Source organism: Amphibalanus amphitrite, unplaced genomic scaffold (genome assembly GCF_019059575.1).
Source record: "Amphibalanus amphitrite isolate SeventyFive unplaced genomic scaffold, NRLGWU_Aamphi_draft 000959F_arrow, whole genome shotgun sequence".
NCBI lineage: Eukaryota > Metazoa > Arthropoda > Thecostraca > Balanomorpha > Balanidae > Amphibalanus > Amphibalanus amphitrite.
In genome coordinates, this window is record NW_024882453.1 from 91,981 (window position 1) to 113,793 (window position 21,813).

General features: G+C 55.4%; 1 protein-coding gene across 1 annotated transcript in view; it reads right to left on the reverse strand.

Annotated features, from left to right (window-relative positions):
• The window catches only part of LOC122368589 (pneumococcal serine-rich repeat protein-like), a 90,010-nt gene that overhangs the window by 29,677 nt on the left and 38,520 nt on the right, over nucleotides 1–21,813 (reverse strand). The window contains exon 3 of the mRNA XM_043342680.1: nucleotides 20,202–20,288. Coding sequence (XP_043198615.1) covers nucleotides 20,202–20,288 — 87 coding nt within the window. The remainder of the gene's footprint in view (nucleotides 1–20,201; nucleotides 20,289–21,813) is intronic.

Here is a 21,813-nt window from a genome sequence, read left to right on the forward strand (position 1 = left end):
TTCAACAAGACCATGGCGATGCCGTCGAGTCGGGTGAACGTCTCACCAGCGGGAGTCAGCTCAGCTGCCTCAAGATCGATCCCTAGCCCGGGAACAACTCCTCGCAGCGCGGGTCAGCGCCATATCTCGTCCAACTCGCGTCATTTAGCGCGCACTACGAGTGACGGACGTCGTTTGGGGCGGCGTAGATCACCGAGGCCCGGTCGCGTAGATTTTCCTTTCGCGTAGATCTCCCTCCGTTCCGGTCAGGGCGCGGAGAGACGCGTTCCGACCGGCGCGTCAGATCGTGTCCGTCGGAGATTCTGCCGTGTGTGGGATGTAACGGTGCGGCAGATTTCACGCCCGGCGACGACTGAGGTGGCGAGATACGGCGTGGCACCGGCGAGCTCCGGCGGCGCAGCTTTGCGAAACGAGGTCACCGCGGTTGGATGCGCTGCGCCAATCAAGCATTAACGGGACGTTGAATCGTGATTAGCGGGCCGACGTGACACGACGCGACACCGAGCCAGTGGGGTCCAGGGAAGGGGGAGGGGGAGGGGGGGGGGCGATAACGAGAAGGGTGGAGAAGAACAAACAGAACCGCGGCGGCCCCGCCGTGGTCGGCCGATAACACGCGCAGTGTGAGCCGAGCCGCGGTGTACAAGGGGTGCGCGGAGTGTTTCTCGCGCGGCGCGCGCGACGAATGCGATATAAGTGCTCGGTTTGGTGTACGGAATAACAGGACAACATCAACGGAGCGACAGGAGACGGACGCATGATGGCAGGTGGGCGCAGCGATAGGCTGCGGGGGGGGGGGAAGGATCTAGGTAGAACGGCCACGAGGAGACGGGATAGGGGGGGGGGACCGTTCGACGGGCGCTATAGAAGTGGGCGTGACGGAGAGGGGCGGGTACCTAGCTGACCACGACACCGTGCGCCTAGAGAGGCCAGCATCTGTGGTCCCCGTCGTGTCATGGCCACGGCCGACGGGTGTGACCTGATCCGTATATGCCGTGTGCACAGGAGGACCTGGTAACTGTGGTCCCCGTCGTGTCATGGCCACGGCCGACGGGTGTGACCTGATCCGTACATGCCGTGTGAACAGGATGACTTGGCAACTGTGGTCCCCGTCGTGTCATGGCCACGGCCGACGGGTGTGACCTGATCCGTACATGCCGTGTGAACAGGATGACCTGGCAACTGTGGTCCCCGTCGTGTCATGGCCACGGCCGACGGGTGCGACCTGATCCGTACATGCCGTGTGAACAGGATGACCTGGTAACTGTGGTCCCCGTCGTGTCATGGCCACGGCCGACGGGTGTGACCTGATCCGTATATGCCGTGTGCACAGGAGGACCTGGCAACTGTGGTCCCCGTCGTGTCATGGCCACGGCCGACGGGTGTGACCTGATCCGTATATGCCGTGTGAACAGGATGACCTGGCAACTGTGGTCCCCGTCGTGTCATGGCCACGGCCGACGGGTGTGACCTGATCCGTACATGCCGTGTGAACAGGATGACCTGGCAACTGTGGTCCCCGTCGTGTCATGGCCACGGCCGACGGGTGTGACCTGATCCGTACATGCCGTGTGAACAGGATGACCTGGCAACTGTGGTCCCCGTCGTGTCATGGCCACGGCAGACGGGTGTGACCTGATCCGTACATGCCGTGTGAACAGGATGACCTGGCAACTGTGGTCCCCGTCGTGTCATGGCCACGGCCGACGGGTGTGACCTGATCCGTATATGCCGTGTGCACAGGAGGACCGGGCAACTGTGGTCCCCGTCGTGTCATGGCCACGGCAGACGGGTGTGACCTGATCCGTACATGCCGTGTGCACAGGAGGACCTGGCACTCTGTGGTCCCCGTCGTGTCATGGCCACGGCCGACGGGTGTGACCTGATCCGTATATGCCGTGTGCACAGGATGACCTGGCAACTGTGGTCCCCGTCGTGTCATGGCCACGGCCGACGGGTGTGACCTGATCCGTACATGCCGTGTGAACAGGATGACCTGGCAACTGTGGTCCCCGTCGTGTCATGGCCACGGCCGACGGGTGTGACCTGATCCGTATATGCCGTGTGAACAGGATGACCTGGCAACTGTGGTCCCCGTCGTGTCATGGCCACGGCCGACGGGTGTGACCTGATCCGTACATGCCGTGTGAACAGGATGACCTGGCAACTGTGGTCCCCGTCGTGTCATGGCCACGGCCGACGGGTGTGACCTGATCTGTACATGCCGTGTGAACAGGATGACCTGGCCACTGTGGTCCCCGTCGTGCCATGGCCACGGCCGACGGGTGTGACCTGATCCGTATATGCCGTGTGCACAGGAGGACCTGGCAACTGTGGTCCCCGTCGTGTCATGGCCACGGCCGACGGGTGTGACCTGATCCGTACATGCCGTGTGAACAGGATGACCTGGCAACTGTGGTCCCCGTCGGGTCATGGCCACGGCCGACGGGTGTGACCTGATCCGTACATGCCGTGTGAACAGGATGACCTGGCAACTGTGGTCCCCGTCGTGTCATGGCCACGGCCGACGGGTGTGACCTGATCCGTATATGCCGTGTGCACAGGAGGACCTGGCACTCTGTGGTCCCCGTCGTGTCATGGCCACGGCCGACGGGTGTGACCTGATCCGTATATGCCGTGTGCACAGGAGGACCTGGCACTCTGTGGTCCCCGTCGGGCCATGGCCACGGCCGACGGGTGAGACCTGATCCGTACATGCCGTGTGAACAGGATGACCTGGCAACTGTGGTCCCCGTCGTGTCATGGCCACGGCCGACGGGTGAGACCTGATCAGTACATGCCGTGTGCACAGGAGGACCTGGCAACTGTGGTCCCCGTCGAGCCATATCTGGCCCGACGACGGGTATGACCTGACACGTGACGTAACTCGCGAGTTCTACCCGGCAGGTAATGGTGCGAACTGATCCAGAACAGGCGGGCACGTATAGGAGAGGGGCGGGTATCTAATGGCCTCCATCGGGGCGCGGCGGCATTGGGTGAGACGGCAATTTAGTGGTGTCAATCGTAGCTTGAATCTGTGGATTTCCGATTTTGTCCAATGTCCAATCCGGAATTCGGTTGGACAATGACGCAGGTTTGGACAACTTTGGACAATCATTGCTACACCTCAGCATTTCTATAAAGCAATCGTGGTTAACACTGATTGGCGAATAGAAAGATCAGCCTTTGAGATGATTAACACATTAAAGCTGCTAAAAATACATAAAAAAAGATAACAGTGTTAAGCGTAAACTATTGCGTAGGTTTCGGACATCTTTGGACAAATGGCTAGCTTAAACATTTTGGACGGAAATCGGCGTAAGCATTGGAATTGGACGGACATTGGACATACATTTTCTGCAACTAACACCACTAGACGGCATACGCCGAGGTGATAAAGACGAGGCGCCGTCAGCGAGGTGTTGTCGCGGCTGAGCAAATATTGGAGCTCCTTTGGGGTGTTTGGCGGTGGCTCGCACAGAGCTGGAGGCGAAGATAAACCCGGGTGTTGACGGCCTTTCACAGCCAAACAGGGAGAGGAGTTGATCGGAGGACACGCTAATCAAGCATTAACGGGACGTTGAATCGTGATTAGCGGGCCGACGTGACACGACGCGACACCGAGCCAGTGGGGTCCAGGGAAGGGGGAGGGGGAGGGGGGGGGGCGATAACGAGAAGGGTGGAGAAGAACAAACAGAACCGCGGCGGCCCCGCCGTGGTCGGCCGATAACACGCGCAGTGTGAGCCGAGCCGCGGTGTACAAGGGGTGCGCGGAGTGTTTGCCCACCCACCATCCCCATCATCACCGTCCTGTCCTTTGTTCCCAAACGACCCTCGTCGTCCACCCGGGTTTGACGAAGCGGTGGCTCGCACAGAGCTGGAGGCGAAGATAAACCCGGGTGTTGACGGCCTTTCACAGCCAAACAGGGAGAGGAGTTGATCGGAGGACACGCTAATCGCCAAGTCTTGGCCTTCCTCCTTCCGCCGCCGCCGCCAGCTGCAAGGACAATACCGCCTCCGTCGCCGCCGGGCGGGGGCGGGGGCGGGGGCGGTGACCGCCCAGGGCCGGCCACGCTCCGCTCCGATGACTCCGCGAGCTTTCACGCACGACTGCCCGAGCTCGCTCCGACGTGGTGCCGCCCGAGTGAGCTCCAATCGCTGCACCCCAGACGGAATCGGAACATCACCAGCACCCTCGGTCGCATCAATCCTTCCGGAAACATCAGTAACCCATGGCTAGCCTTGTCTACCTTGGTGGTCTGCTTCGCTGCAGTCCACCCCGCCCCTCCAACAGGTCTCGGCACTAGCGTGCGGTCAGCGGCCGAGGCCGCCGCATACCACGCACCGAATCCGTCCGGGTGGCGTGCGGGGCCATCGTCTGCCAGCTAAACAAGGCGCGCGTCGCTCGGTAAGGATGTGCGGTTATGTTGTCTGCGCCGGTCGGTTGGAGCGCCGGGCAGGTATAGCGCCGAGCTGGGATCGTAGATCCTTCCCTGGGGGCTGGGACGCGGCCGGGGCCCTTTTGCAGTGGACAATGACCGGTGTGGCGCAGCGGGCGCGCACCGCAGCCGCCCACAGGTGTCTGCGCGAGAGCGATGCAACGAAACCGGCGGGGTTAGGGAGGGGCATATGGGGGGATCGAGGAGGGGCGGCGCGCTGCGAAGGCGCTACCGGATGCTGCTGTTCCATTGTCCTTGGCGCACACGGGCACGGTGGGTGAGCAGTAAACCAGGCACCGCGCCGGATGCTTGGATGCGCGAGCACGCAAACCAGCGTAAAGGGGCGGAGTCGGAGTGAAGCAGAGAACCCACAAGCCAGCGGCGTAGTAGTTAGTGGCTTGGACGGAACAGAGCACGTCCTTCTACTATTTTAGGCTTTCAACTCGCTCAGCCTGGACGAAATAGACCAAAGTGACGGTCGAGTTCAGGCAGTGATGAGAGAGCTCACGCAAGTGTAGACGCCCACACTTTCCGTGCGCAGCCATGATTGTTTTCTGAGTGGAGCAGATTCGTTTTCAGTTCCATTCGACCCCGAATTAGCGCGGCTCGTTAATATTCATGCCATTCGCCGGCGGCCTGGAGTTTGGTCGGCAATTATCGACGGAGAAGGACAGGGGAAAGGTAGGCTGTCGGGCATCCCAGCCGCACGCCACACACAAAAACTGCCAAGGACAGGAGATCATAAAAAGTGAAAAGGAGTTCACTCAGGGACAAGCGAAACAGTGGAGCAGATACTTCACAAATCGTCCAGCGGCCATCTTCACAAATTCCCCATTCCGTATGAATGACGTTCATCGGACCGATGCCGCGAATCGTTCCATCTAATTTCTCCCATAAATATCTGAGTCGACGTCCGCGCCGCTGCGGAGCCCGAGAACCGAGCCGGGATGACCGAAAGCCATCTGACCTTTGTCAACGACGACAGATCGGCCGTTTCTCCGAAGCCGGCGCAGAATTTCTGTCGGCCACCCGTCCCGCTCGCCCATGACTCTCAGCTGATGGCTGGATATGTCGATTACTCGCCGCTGCCGCCATCAGAGGCCATGACCCGTTGGCCGCCGGCGACAGGTCACTCCGACGGGGTCATTCCGAGCGACGACGCCTGACGTCATCACCATCGATAACGACGCCGACGGAAAAGGTCACGGCAGTGCGGGGGCACTCACGCCAGCGTCATGAGGTATGCGCGACTGTCCCCACCGCGCCGCTCGCCTCGTCCGTCACGCCGCCCGTCTCTTCCGTCACTATCCGTCGACGGGCCGTCAGTCGTCACCTGTCACGTCACGGAGGCGGATGGCTGTCGTCGGTGCGGTGACGCGGGTCACATACGGTGACGGCCGGTCGGTGACATCAGTGACGTGCTGGCCAATCGCTCTCACCGGCTGTGCCATCCGCATACCGTAGACAGACCACGCCCCTAGCCTCACGTCCACCACGCCCATTCTACTGGAATAGCAGCCCGACATTCACAGAAAGCCCTGCAGCGGCGATGTTCCCTAGCCACGCCCCTCTTGACTGTCCGTCTCGTCCACCAACAGCACGACTCAGACTTTTGGCGCGCGCTGAGATGCAAATCATCGCAGTTCCGCGTTGCAGAGGGCTCGTCGCCAGCCAGGTCAATGTGTCGGAGGGTAGGGTAGGCGGGGCAGGCAGGCACACATGCCAGCTCAGACGGGCGAGCGACGGCTCGGCGGACGAGGAGAAGGGACGGGGAGACGGATAAACAAACAGAGGGAAGTGAACAACCCATGCAGACGAAGAACAGTTATAGATACATGCAAACGCAAACAGCTTGTGGAACGTCCGCCACGGTGTCTGGGATTGACGGCTCGCGTCTGACAGCGGACTGCAAGGCTGACTGATAATCAGACAGTTTCATCAGGATTGAAAACACCAGCCCGAAACGAATACAGCTGGTTATGCACCGAGATACATGAGAGCAACTCTCAGTATACACTCGACGCAGTCAAACTCCTCAAAATCCCATGACAGCCGCGGAGTCCGAGAGGGCACGGAGTCGTGCTGCATGCTTGCTAGCTGTACGAATAGGCACGCACTCATATGGCGTACGCGCACGGCAGCGGCAGTGGCCGCATGGCGCTGGCTCGTAAACTTGCTTTTGGTGCGTCGGCGCGGAGCGGTGTGGGCCGCTGGTGAAAGGAGGTTGAACGGCGGGTCAGCGTCGGGTCGGGTCAGGGGAACGCTCAGCTGCCATTGCCGCCAGCACTGCCATCTCCATCTCTGTCGCCAGTCGCCACCGCCGTCTCTGTCACCGTAAAGACAACGTTTCCTAAAAGCCGTACCAACAGCGGACAAAACGCCCGCGGGAACCGACCGGGACGCGGAGACGGAAAAGCGCCACCAATCCAATTTCCTGTGTCGCCATCGCCGCAGTTGAGATTAGGCTGATCGTGGCGCCGGCGGCTGTTGTGGCGCCGCTCAGATCGTGGCGACAAAAGTGACGCGTCTCCGTTGCACCGGATACCGAAACGGAAACATGTATATTAACCAGTAGTTGCGTGTAATATGACTTAAACGGAAATAACTAGTTGATGTGTTGAGTGTCGGCTACGTCATAAGCCATGGAAAAATAATGCCACAATAAAACCAAGGCAGACGGCTCACTATAAAAATATGCCACTTGAAAATCGGGACTGGTTTATATTGGCACGCGGATACTTTGTATCCGCATCATTGTATCGATGTGGTTCATTGTAAGAATGAAACCACATCGGCATCAAAGCGGTATTGAATGAATGAATGAATGAATGAATGAATGAATGAATGAATGCATGCATCAATCAATCAATCAATCAATCAATCAATCAATCAATCAATGAACGGACGAGCGAAAGAGTAAATGAATGAGGCTAGTTATAGTGAATAAATAAATTAATAAACATTCCTCTTTGAACGTTTCATTCCGAAACAAAGAAGCGATGGACCCCAAGTGCCTGCGTTTCCAGAACGCCGCCACAGGACACCCATTCCCGGGCTCCGAATGGCCCCTCCCTCCAGTCCCGCCCAGACGACCTTCGGAACATCCAGTTCGGCACTGCAGAGTCTTCCGAAACCAGTCCCGTCAGACTTGAAAGGCCACGTGAAATCGATCGTTCAACAATAACGTCCTTGCCGTTCCAGCACGTTTCAGCTAAATGGAGAACTGGCTATCTGGTTTCACCTCATGCTGTTAGATATATGGCTGCTCAGTTAGGGATTTGCTGACTCGCTAAATACCTAAGCTTATAAAATGCCATGACATTTTCCATTCCGAGCATACAGCAGCCTTCCCTGATCACTCGACAACGTTCCAAGGCGTCTCATTCCATCTGATCAGGCCTATGAGCCCAGTGACCAGCCCACTCCACCCGTCCAAAAGGCCCGTCCAGTGATACAATCGGCGTCGCTGGGCAGCACCATTGTGATCGGACCAGCCCTCGCCCGCCCACGGCACACCCCTGGAATGGCAGACATGCGACCCTGCATTTGTGCACCAGGTGCAGCAGCCAGGAAGCTCTCACTGCAACAGCAGGCAGCAGTGCTCACTCGGTAACCCGAGATAAGCTAAATGACTGTGACATTTCAAGCCGCGGTTCAGGATGCCTCACGGAAGCGGTACTTTGAATGCCCGCTTAGATTCACAGATCTGGCGAGAGTCAACAATGAGATGCGCTCACTTCGCGCAGTGAAGTCATCGGAGGCTCAGACAGCCTCCCAGGCGGTCGGCGTGAGTGGCCTTCGCAGTGTTTTACAAATCGCGCCTAACGCCAGACCACCGTTAGGCAGGCGAAATCTTCATCTCTCACTGTCACTGGAAGGTCCGGTTTGGCGTCCGCGCGGCGCCACCTCCTCACGAGCTCAGAGGTCACACCAGACCCCCAGTCTCGGAGCTGACGACCGGCACAGGAATGTCAACGAGTCCCGCACCGTGCTGTCTGGCGACTGCGCCAGGATTGGAATGTCACCAAAATGTGCCGCAACCGCGCCAGAATCACCGTCAGCGCGCCACCTCTATCACAATAACGGCGCCTTTGTGCGCTGCGCCGCGCCGCGCCGTCTGCCGCGCTGCGCCGCCACTGACTCACCTGTATCTAGGTCAGGTAGCCGGTGCCACGAGGTCCTTCACACGTGAGAACTACCGCCCTGATGGGCTCTGATGGGGAGGGTCGGAACGGGGGCCTAGCGGATGCGGCGCGGTGGTGTGGAGACCTTCGGTGATCCGACGACACGCGGCGACACGACGTGAAGGAAGCGTTGTGAGTTTCTGCGCGGACAGAGACTGCACGGCGGTGGGCGGCGGACGGTGAGTGACCCAAAGCCCCACCCCAGCCCGGAAGAACAGTGTCAAGTGTGGACATTGAGTCGAAGCGTCGGCCCGACTGGTTGATGATACCATTCGTGCCACCCTCCACCGGAATGGCCAGCTAATGCACCGCCGGCATGCAAGAGGTCGTCGCCGATCCCTCATTCCGATGGCCGGTTGCTGTGGTCGTCGCCCCCACCCTCGGCCGGGTGGGGGAGTCGCAGGGACCCGCCCGTTCCTGTGTTGTCACGGTCACGCACTCTGGCGGGCTGTGGTGTGCGTGCCGGGGTGCGGTCCCTGTTGGTGCGTTCCCACACGCACACCGACATACCGCACTGCGCTCATGGCCGGGAGTCACGCACGGGACAGAGTCACGGACCGTACGGGATCGAGTCAAGGATCGCATAGAGTCACGGACAGTATAGGAGACACGGACAACATAGGAATCACGGCTTCGGCGGAAGTCACGGAAAACAGTACCTGAGGCGTGAGGGCATGGTGATGGAGCATTGAGGCAGTGTATTGAAATCAGCTGGAGCTAAGAGATCTACAGACGTGTGTAAACATAGACCTTGAAGTTATAAGCCTTGCGAATATTGAATGCCGAACTTCGAAATCCATCATGCGACGAATAGCGATTGCGAAGCAATACCGCGCTGTTTCCACGCTGTGAAGTTCCAACCGCACCACATCGCTGTCGCTCACTGGAAATCCGCTCCATTTTCTGCGAATGGCCACAGAGCAGACCACAGCACGCTCCATCGGCCGCCACCGGCCCCACCCTAGCACCTGCGTGTTACCTCACAGGCCGCCGACCACCCTGGATCCGGCGGGTCCCTCGGGCGGTGTACCGACCGCTTCCCCAGTGTCGTTATGACCCGCGCGCCAAAGGGGCGAGGCGCTGCGCCCGGGGCTGTCGTGTTGCGCCGCACCCTCACGTGAAAATAAACACGGCGCAGTGATGGTCATTAAAGAGCAGTGACGACCAGCCGGCGGCAGGGCCGAGGGCGGCCAGCAAATCACCGCCCCTGGGCCGATTATTTACACAGCCGGTTAATCATCGCCGGCCGAGCGGAGAAGGCGGCACTTGGACAGACGGTAGGTCTCGTCGCCTTTTTGCCATCGTCTGTTTATGAGACACGTGCCATTCCGGCAGATGGTGCGGGCTTTCAGGTGGATAAAAGTTAGTCCACAGTGAGATTTATGGAGTGGATGCACGGTGATTCAATGTCGATGGGTTAGGAATGGAGTGATAGAGCACAACAGTTGTGACACTTCGTGTCAACGAGTCATGAAACGGATTATCGTTATGGGCTCTCGTAGAAGCTCGGCTAAAAGGAAAGTTGAGCAGACAGAACATCTGTAATTATAGGACGGAGAGTTGAGAACAGATTGGGCAAAGGACAGAGATCCATCAAATTCTGAGATAACAGTGCTACACAGCACCCCTTGCGTCACCACGAGCCAAAGCCTCCAAATGTAAGTCGGAGAAGGCCTCTTTTTGACGGTGAACTTTTAAATTCGCAACGGCCCCACCATGTGTGGCTTTATCTGAAATCGTCACCGCCACGCGAAGGTCTCGGCAGCATTCCTCGACCAAAAGTGACTCGCTGTGCCGGCAGGGATCTGAAGATGAAACGCTGATTTCGCCGGAACCTTTGCGCTGCCAAATCCAGAGAGCTTTCATGAAAAAGGAGCGCTAAACGTCGCTCTGACGATAAAAATCACCGACAGAAAACATCCATACATCGACTGACAAACCGCACCGCTATGAGAGCGGTCCACCACAAAACATGACATGACTTTGTAACGTTCCGAGAAGAGTCATCATTGACCCCTTTCCATTTCGAAACTGCATCACACACTAGGTCATGTAGAGACTAACCCTGCAATCCAAGGCCGCTGTCGGTGATTTTCGGTTGTCTCGTCACCACGAACGATCCATAATCGCACCAGTCGCCCGCTCAGCCGGTAAACCACGTGACTGTCCGCTGAGTCAGGTCACGGTGGGTGACTGCGGGGCACGCCGCGCGGACGGGCGGCGAGGGTGGCGCAGGGTCAACTGGTGACAGTGACCTCGTGCAGAGAGTGCAACAATGCAGCACCTCGCCTCCTCCCCTCTCCACGGTCACTGATCCCCAGCCAGGTAACGGTGAACGGGATTACCAGAGGGGAATGAAAGCTTTCGATAAAACTGGATCCAATCTGCACCAAATGTGTGGAGCGCGTACGGTTGGACCGTTTTACTCAGCGGGATTCGACGACAGCGTGAGAAATGTGCATGTTACATGTGAGTACTTTTATACTGCGTTAAACGGCACACTTACGACAAGGGACGTGCGTCTAGCGTACCGAGGGTATATGTAATACGCAGGACGCGCAGGACGATCATGGTAATCCTAGACGGGAGCAAGACAGTCTGCACGCTCTTTGCAGTAATTGGAGCCTTAAAAGCGAGGCACATCGCATTACTAATCTTTAAATCGCATTATAGTTGGACAATCGCCCGAATAGATTATTCTATGCGATCCCGGCGTATCGAATTCACCCAATTTTATCCCGTATTGAATGTGGACCGGAATTCTACCGTCCACCATTGTTCCAAGCCGGATCAGAACTGTGTAGGGGCGCTCTTGCGCTTGGCCGATTTTCAGCGGTGAGCGGCCAATTTGTTCACCTGGCCCCGGCTGTAGTGAGCGGACACTCACTGATCGCCGCTTCCCGTCCCACCAAATTCCGCCCAGCGCGGCCTAGATGTATAGGGCGCCGCCCCACCTGCCTATTCGACCGACCGTTGGAGCTGTGCGACAGGGGACAGTTGGTCGGAACACAGAGCCATGGTAAGTACAACGGACATTGGCATGTGACAGGGGGACGGTGCCATGGGGTGGAACCAGGGTTGTATACCAATCAAGTCGATTGAATTGATTGATTTGATTCAACGCATATTTTGAGTTGATTGGATTGAGTCGATTGACTTTTCGAGATGACTGGTTGACTGACTCGCTTGACTTTAGCGACTGGTTGACTGATTTGATTCCCGAAAATTAGAGTGACTCGTATGATTGAGTCGATTGAATGGAAAGTTGAAATAAGTTTTAGTTGACGAAAAATAATGACACCAATTGATGACATCAAAGATCACAAAACTACACTGAAAACTGCTTGTCATCACAACTGCAATATGGGGTAGATGGCCAAATAAAGAACAGGGCCTAAACATGAACAGCCAACTTTGACTTTCAACTGCAATAACTGCTCCAATCCTGTGATAGAACCTGGCGATGCACCTACCTACCTTTCTGCACTGAGCAGGAAACTTTTTTTTTAATCCAGATGATAAAGTGCAAGGCCCTATATACTAATAAAGCGTGATTAATTACTAATTCACATCTCCACATCTCCTCAGAAACAACCCACTGAACTCTATAAATATCTGAAACCCCTACAAAAATAACTGAAACAAAAGCGCCGTTTTCGTCTCGCTAATTACGTTTACATTAATAGCTAATTTGCTGCATTGTTTAATTTGCAGCAGAACGTTTGTTGATCCTTTTCTCCTGAGAGCCTAGGCATAACATATTTAATATATCTTATTTTCCTTAAAATATTTTACCGAATATTATTAAGTGGTTTTATTTCAAATGAAATAATAATTAAAACGAAATTGGTGTTGTACAACCGATTTATTTTATGATGATCTACCATACTACATGATAATCAATGACGTCATCTTACCAAAAAATCAAAAGACGTAGAATAAGGATTTATAAAAGCTTAGCATACTTCTTGGCAAGACGTTTTCTTTGTTTTTTCGCAGTCGGACCAAGCATGTTTATTAATCCCACCCAGAAGCACCAACGGCATTTAATTTTCCTTGTTCTTCTTCCTTTGTCCTTAACTTATCCTGTGGTTCCAGAGTCCCTGTCCTTTCCATTTCCTTTTAAATATATTTTTAATGCTCATCCCTATCCCCCAGTCCTAACAGTTTCAAATTGTATTGCAATAGAATGTTTTGAATTCTTCACATATAACCTATCTAGTATCTACCTTCGTTGGTACTGTTGGTAGCCAGTGACACATCTAGGCAGGTAAGTAGGTACCTACCTGCTTTCCTGCTGTCTTCATAAAGCATACCTAATGAAGTTGTCAAATTTGTAGCACATTTTCAACACTTTCATATCAATATGGTGTCAGTGTGGCATGTAACCTAGCTAGGTTCATTATGTTCAGGGTTCAATTCAGAAGAGCTCCGCATAACTCACATAAGAGACAGACGGGGGCTTTACATGGGGTAGATGGCCTGATGACTTAGCTGGAATATGGCCAAAATTAAATTGACAACTTTTAGGTGAAAGGTGGTGATTTGGGTTAAGGGGCGTTTCTTGAAGTCAACTACTGGGTTATTTTGCACCCATTAAATGAAACTTCTGCTCCAATTCTACCCATTGAACCTCAATATCATGATCCACCTGTCCATCACTAGGTAATAGGTATCCTTCCTTATTACATAGAAACTTTGAATGGCATGGCAATTTATAATTTTAAATGACAATATTTTTGTTTCTTCTGTAGGTAGGTAGGTAGGTAGGTAGGTACACCAGACTGCTATGGACACTTTTCCAAGTTGGTGGGGCAAAAAACCTAATGTATATCTTGGTTTGAGTCGTTTGATTGAGTTGATTGATTCCTTTCATTGTCGCGTTTGAGTCGATTGAATCAATTCCCTAAAACTGCTCTGACTTGATTGATTTGATTGGTTTCCCAAATTTGTCATGATTGAATTGATTGCTATTGATTGAGTCGTATACAACCCTGGGTGGAACACAGGGACAGGGACAGGGGCACTGGGGGCGGCATGGGCAGTGACACAGGGTCAGCACACAAGGGACAAGGAGCAGAGCGTCGCAAAGGCGCGGAGATGAGAATCAGTTCCACAGCAAGCACGGAATGGTTGTTTACAGTACAACAGCAGTGCCCAACGTCTTTGCAGTAAGCCGGGCTGGACAAACGGCGGCACGACTTACGACTCAATCGTGCGCGGCCGCCGCCGACTCACCGTCTGAGTCACAGACGAGTTTCCCGATACACATCGCCAGAGAAAAGTAGCAACCGCCAGACATGACAACAGCTTAACAACCGACAAAAACAAAGCCGCCGCCCGCCGCCCGGGGCCCGACGACAGGACAGAGTGTGTCGTTACCCCGGCACTGAGAGAGGGGAGGAGAGAGGGCGGGAGGCACGGAGCGTGACGGCGAGTCACGGCGCGTCACCTGCCGCCGTGACGCCGCCGTCACGGTGCTGATCGTGACGCGCCGCTGGAGTGAGTCACGCTCTAAGCACGGCCTCGCCAACCGTCACCGTCTGTGACATCCGCTGGCGGCAGTCGCCACGGAGACAGAAAACCGGGTCAGACGCCTCTCCAAGACGGCGGACGGAACAAAACGGACAGCAGCACCGCTCGGCGAGCCCCTCCGGCGGTCAATCACAGCTGTCTGCGAGCAGCGGCGCAACTGTGGCAAAAACGGTCCGCCCTGCGGCGGCAGGCGGTAGTCCAACTCCCCATGTGGTGTCATAGCGATGCTACGTCACAATTTGCCGCCGGGCGGTGACAGCACACCTGGCCACTACAATGGGATGCCTTTCCCGACGGGTCGGCCAGCGGCCGGGCGACGTCCATCTGATAGCGTCACAATGGCCGCACCGCTGTGCCGAGCTCGTCGTCACCGCAGCGCCGCGTTCGTCGTCACTGTGGTCAGCGTGACGAGACGGGAGAAAGGCGCCGGGTTCGGCCCAGGCAGCGGCAGCGGCAATAGCGGTCCATGCACGCAGCCAGGCAGAGAGAGATAGCATCTATAGATCGGGGGTCATCGTCTTGCAGCGGTGGCATAAAACAGCGTCGCGCTGCGAGCAAGCGAAGAACAGGCACGCAGCACGGAGTATTTTCTTCTTTGCGTCAGTGCCCCGCTGTGAAAGCAGCAGGCCCATGGAGACAGTACTGGCCGCAGCAGCGTGAACAATGGATGATTAGAATGAGAAAACCCGGCCTTCACTAGGCCCAATCGGAAGCAGAGACAAGTTGTCTCGGGGGTACGCCAGCCCAATGGGAGTTGCTGCGTGTACGGCAGATTTACACGCGTGCTCGATGTCAAAAGGGAAGGGGCGAGTTGAAAAATGGGGGCCTGAATAATGCATTATGATGAATAGCAGCCGCATACATACCTACATGAGTTGTTAATGACCAACCGAACTGTCTACTGGGTAGCAATAATTTCAAAATGCACTCAACAGCTAAGATCTAAATAAATCCTCCCATTTGATATCTAATCAGAAGTGTATTTACCATCGGTCTTCTCATGTTTTTCAAAAGTACGGATTTCAGTGGAAATAAGCAAAGAGGAGTTAGACTTGTATCATTAGTCAATATAGCAGAATAAAGAATGGCCTCCATTAGAAAGAGAGACCACGAAAACCCTCATCTGGACGCCCAGAAATGGGACATCTCCGCAGACTGGAGCTCGGGAACTTTGAGAAATTCAGCATCATAACTCGAGCGACTCCAGGAAACTAGATCAATTCGCCCCAATGGGTTCGGCGTTCCCATCCAATCAAGCCCAAAAGACCACAAAAGCTCCTCCGAGAAACAAAGTTCGCAGAACAGCAAAATTACTTTCTCGCAAAAAAGCAGCGCATAATCAAATTCTGCTCTTCATAAATTCCAACGCTGTCGCCCAGATTTTAGATGAATGAGCTAACCAACAATTAACAACTTAATCCAACCGTTTTCATCTCCTAAAACTCTCCGATTTATCAAGCTGCCCAGAGAAGACGGCTGGAATTTCTGCGGCTAGCGATGGCGTCGATTTCTAGCCGGGCCCGCGGGGTCGCTGTCTGCCCCGGCGTCCGACCGTCTCCGGCCGAGAGAGTTGGCTCCCTATCTGAGATCGGGACCGAGCCGGGCGCCGCCGACCGATTATAGCCGCCATTTGAAGCCGTCGGAGCTGGTGACGCGTCCGACGGCCGCCGCAGATATATCGACGGTCGATGACGGAGACAACGACGGCCAAACAAAAACACTGCCGGCTCGGCTTAACTGCCAGATTGGAGCGCACGCGTCACGAGCGGCTCTGGAGACAAATGGTCCCCAGGGCGGACGGGAGCAGAGGCAATAAAGGGTGACGAGACGCTATCAGTGAGAGGGAGAAAAACGAAATCATTTTATAAACAATTCATCAACCAGGCTAGGCCCGTGAGTACAGAGAAACTAAGAAGAAAGAGCTTCATTACTCTTTGAATGATTCGTCAACTTTCTCATTTCCTTTAGTACCTACCTACCTAGGATTCATTTTCTGCAAAGAAAGAGCAACTTCTAAGCTGGTACAGATTTTACGTGTAGGTATGAAGTGTGCACTGTGCATATGGCATGAAATCAAATATCATTTTGTTAAGTTTTGTTTTTGGAAGACCATGAGTCATGACAAATACCTAACCAACACCCTGGCCGGCTTCTTCAGCCCCATTCGGATGAAAACGAAATGCAGCCCGGGCTGGGAGGTCATGTCTACCTCTGAGTCTACCAGTCACGGCCTGCTTCTTCTCAGCGGGCCGTCCACGGCTAAAGCACCTCATCTCGGTGGAAAACATTGCCCTCGTGACTCGGGGGAGACCGCCGAGACACGCAGCGCCCACGCCCACCCGAAGCAGGCGCCGAGAGCGGCGGTTATGTACACTATGAGCGTGCCACGCCGCCGTCCGCCGGTCTCCGTGAGGCGCGGGGTCACGCCAGGTCACGCTGGGTCACTGTCCGGGTCACGAAGAGTGACGCTGATGACGACAGAGAGGTGCCGCTGCTGGCTGTTTGACCCCAACTTCAACCTCAGCTTTGACTTTAGCTTCGACTCCGACCGTATCAGCACTCCGCATCTCATCATCGCCTCCGTCATCCACGGAACGAACGAAGACCACCGACCTCCACCCTCCGTCGCCGACCGGACGAATAGTTCGCGTCGCTGCCGAGGCGCGGCGCCACCGTCGACCAGGAAAACTGGCCCGGTGAGTCACCGTTCAGCCTCGCGGCGACCGCGGTGGACCGGGCGGCGGCGGCGGCGGCGGCGGCGGCGGCGGCTGGGCGTTACAATGGAGGGCCGGGCGGCGGGCGGGCGGCGGCGGAACTTGCCGCGATCTCCGGCACGGAGACGACGGTCGTTCTCACGCGCCGTGCGGAATCGTGAGAGCGGCACAATTCATCACACGGGTGGACGCGCGACTTCTCAGCTGGTGCTGAGTCGGAGCGCGGTTGGACCGCTCCGCAGCCTGCCAACCTCTCCAACCGCAGGTGCCATCGGTGACCGCGATGGTCATACCCACTCACAAAAGTCTGAAGTTGAGGGAGTCACGATATGCTCGCTACCTTCCGGCTTCCAGTCTTCCATGGCGGCAAACGCGTACGTGCATTTCGGTTGCGCTTGAGTGAGATTAACACACGCAACGAGCCCGCCCAGGCCTGCTGTCTCACATCATTTACTCAGAAAGATGTTGAAAAACACACGGGGTGCAGCCGTGAGGTATGTCAATGATGCAGCCTTTCGTGAGCTTGACGGGCTAAGGAGAGACCTTGACGGATTCACATGACGCAACCGGGGCTAATTTTGACCTTTTAACGTCGGCTCAGATATTCTGTTCTGCACGTATAGTTTCGAGATGCATCAAGCGGATGTCTGCAGTATGCACTGTAATCACGGGTGGCCAGACCGCTCTACCGATACGGCCGCTGTTGTTTTGCACAAAAAGCTTCATGATTCATGCGATCACGAGCTAGCTGCACGGTCCCAGCGGTGATGTTAACATAACTAGCGACAGAACAGCGATTTTTGGGTAAATATTTAGGCATGCTTGACATATGGGCTCATGGGTGAGTTTCATCCACAAAATTACTCGATGATTGATTTTCGTATTTACAGCTCGTATACAATCAGTCGAAGCCAGTGCTATAGACTCTATCATCAACCAATACCATGCAACTGGGTAAAACCAGCCAGCTTGTTGACAGGTCTTTTTTCGCCGCGAACACCAGAACACGACTGCTACGACGCACGACTTATAACGACGTAGCTACCGCGCCAGACACCAGTTGGGCCTCCCTGAGTGACCGCTGGCCTCGGCTGGCCACTGGACAGGCCCTGGTAAACACAGCCAGCCCTCGACGCACCCCTCCCCAACTCTGAACTCGACAGGGTCAGTACACTCGACTTCTCAGTACTACAGCTTGGTCTGTGTAATGTGCAGGTTGGAGCCACAGCAGACAGGATGACTCGTGTTGGCTGCCCCCAGATGAGCAGAAGGCATTAATTTTATTACATCAATTTTATTAATTAATTTTATTAATTTTATTTTATTTATTTTATTACACAATTTAATTATTAAATTTTTATTTAATTTTATTATAATTTTATTAGTTATTACAGAGCAATGATACTTCATACTTGCGTTTACCTGCATATCATGTTACGTCCATGAGGACTGGATAATGGATATATTGATACTCCTCAGAGCAGCTCTAGCCTCTATTTTACGCAAACAGACGACGCACTGTCGACTCTACGCATAATGAGGCTAGAATATTCGTTTCCAGCCAGGTGCCCGCTATCTAGCCCGTGACTCGAACGATCACTGATAAACAGAACCCAGTGTCCAAAGCCGTGTTTACAGCATCATCTAGACACGCACGGCGAATCGATTCCATCCGGAGATCTCGGCAATCAGTGTCACCATGGCTCGGGCGTCACTCTGATGTTGGCGACTACGGGGGCGAGCCAGCTGGCACCCCGGCGAGGGCGAGGGAGAGGGGGACTCGCCCCCTTTCCCACCCCATGGCGATCGTTATGAGATCGGTATCGGCACACCCGGCTGTTGACGGTCCCGCTGTGAGAAGGCAGGTGCAGAGGGGAGGGGAAGGTGTCCAGGTGAGAAGGGTGGCAAAAATGTGCGGCTAATGAGTGAGACAGGAAGAATAATGACGGACGGCGAGGGGAACAGAAGAAGGAATGAGTAAATCAACATTCTTCGTCGATATTCGGACGTCAACATGTTTTTGTCTTGTTTTCTGAACTCCATAGCATCTGAAATCCGTGAAAACTTGTTTCTACAACCCACTTCAGAAAACACGAGTAAACGAGCTACGATGAGACCGTTCCGGCTCAGTCGCTCCGGGCCCTGACCCGTCCGCTCCGAACAAGACCCGGACGTGTCAGACAGACCCGGAACGGATCCGGAGCGGCTCTCGTCTGCAGTCCGTCCGTATCTCCTCGGATCGTCACGCTGTGTTGTGGTACCGCCGCATGTTCGCCGGGCGTTTCTCCACGGCACGTCGTGTTTTTCCTGGCCTTCGGTGACTGGGTGCGGGTCGTTTGGAGCCAACACCAACAGCGGCCGACAACGGCCGGCGCCTTCAAACTCGCCCGCTAGGAAACGGTGCGGAACGCGTCCTTGGCAGCGGCTGGCATTTCGCTGCCGATAATGTGACGCGTACGCTCAGCTCGTTACTAATAACATCCGATATTTTCTACTCATCGTATTTGCTTCATTACCCAACCGCAACTTGTTCCTCCAGACGCAGCCGGTGAACTTCAAAAGGCACAAAACCAGCATAACATCAGAACTTTGGCTCTACTCGATAGCATTACACTTCTGCGGAACGAGCCGGCAACGTCAGACTGATCGAACACTGGTAGCTCAGTGGCGGCTGTGGTAGGGACAGTGGCAGTGGCGGGGGAGGGGCGGCTGAGTGCCGGCGGTGGGCGGCGAGGGAGGTCGACGGCGGTGGTGGGCGGCGTGCCAAAGACGTTCCCCGCGCAGCCACGGCGCGCCTTGATGAGCACGCCGTATCGTCGCGATGAAAAATGGCGCGAGTCGCGCGGCGCGCCAGCACGGTTGGGCGCGCTAGAGCACACCCACGAAGTGCCGCCAGGTGTATTCGACGACCACGGAGGCGGAGTAGCGCGAAGGACGATCTCACGCGCGTCAAGAGAGCGTAATCAAAGGCGAGGCCGCCGCGTCGAGCCGATCTCACCGTCTCTAGGCCAGGGACGGCGTGCCCCGCTTCTGGGACCGAGTCGACGAGCTAACATGTCTGTCGTCCGAGTGCAAACATGGAGACGATGACGCCAGAACCAACCACGAAACGGAAACCTGCGCTGATGTTGGTATGTTAGAAACCAGCAAAAGTGCACGGGTACACTGCCAGCTGACAGGTGGGTTTATCACGCCACGGTCGACTAATTCAAACACCTGCGCTTATCCCGAACCAGTTGAGTTTCTCTTCCGTCGCTGCTCAGATCACGCAAACCAACCGAGGAAGGAAGCCGACTCCACGTCTGTGCGCACACTGAAGCGCGGGGACTTACCTGGGCTAGACGGTTCCAGCGTTTGAAGTTCAGACACTGCTCTTCCAGGCCCATCTCCAGGCTCTGGATCTCAGCCTCCAGAGTACCCTGAAACGATAGAACATTGTCATTATAATGGTGATAAGATCAAACGGATTGCTTTAGTCACCAGTGCGTGACATTGGTGGTTTATTCGATAACATTAAATAGTATTTCAGTTACCGACAGTGTGTGATGCCACAAATGTTAACAAAATGAAAAAAAAAATTATCAAATAAAAGTATTTCACTAGAGACTCAGACGCTCGTTGAGAATCAAATCACACATATCAAACCAGAAGGACACGCTGTTTCACGTCAGGGCAACCACTCGCTCATCTGAAATGACACGAGACGTGCGTTGCAAATGATGGCAGTGCAAGCTTAACACACGTCATGCGTCATATGCGACGTCATCGTTAAGTGTCGGGCTCCATCCCTGCGGCCAAAGGGCGTCAGCGTTTGAGAGGTACATACACCTAGCGAGGCACCGCCCTGCGCATGCTGTCGGACGTCTGTCACTAGCTACAGACAGTGACGTAAGTTCTCGGCTAGAGCCAGCCACGTCAGTACTCGGCCACAAACATCAGTACTCAACCGACAGTCAGTCCTCAGGTGACGGCGTCAGTCCCAGTCACGTCAGGTCTCAACCGAAAACGTCAATCCTCAGGAGGCGTCGTCCTAAGGCCTAATCCTCTACTCCTCTATACCCAGGCCAGCGGGGCGCCGGAGGACGCGCCCGGTTCTGACACTCCGCCCGAGGACGCGCTCGACTCTGACGCGCCTCTGGCAGGTGAGAGGCGCTCACCACCCGCCGGGGCGTGGTCCATCGCTCAGCGGTCTCCGCCGGGGGCCGGCACACGCTATACAGCCGCGAGTTTCCGTACCAACTCCGACTCACAGGTCGAAGGAGATACGGCAGTTAACTGACGGCAAGCTGATGAACAGAGGTGCGGTATAGCGAGGTAGAATTACCACATAGATGGGGTTATATGGCGCTGTGAAATGCGACAGTGATCGTTTGTGGGATAATGGGAAAGCCTCCGGATTACAACGAGCACAGCAACAGGGCCGTTTACTGCCCGCTCGCCGCGGCACCCCTGGTGTATCGGCGAGAGAGTGCGGCTGTTATTACAGCCCTGCAGCTCTACTGTTGACAGTTCAACGTCCTCATCACACTGTGTCACAGGTCGGATAAACAACTCAACAACGGCCGCCCGTGACGAGCTCTTAACAGCGCGCTGACACATCGGCGTGTCATCCGTGCAGGTCTAGCAGAGTTGTTCCACCCGTCCCGGGGGCCGGCGGCGCGGGCGACATTTGTCATATGGTGTTTACCCCGGCCGCGCCGCCCCCCGCGGCTAGACGCTGCAGGCGACGGCACCAGGACCAACACCTGATACAGCTGCAGCTGGCAGCAGGAGGACCCTTCCGCCGCCACGGGGTGCCCCCTGCGACCAATCAGCCGCGAAAGGCTGTGACAAATGAGGAGGACGAGATGCACTCTGCGACGGATCGACACTAGAGCCCCCTGACAAATCAGCGGACTCGTTAGAGCCCAGAGAGCCAATAGCGAGAAATAAATGGGGCTATCT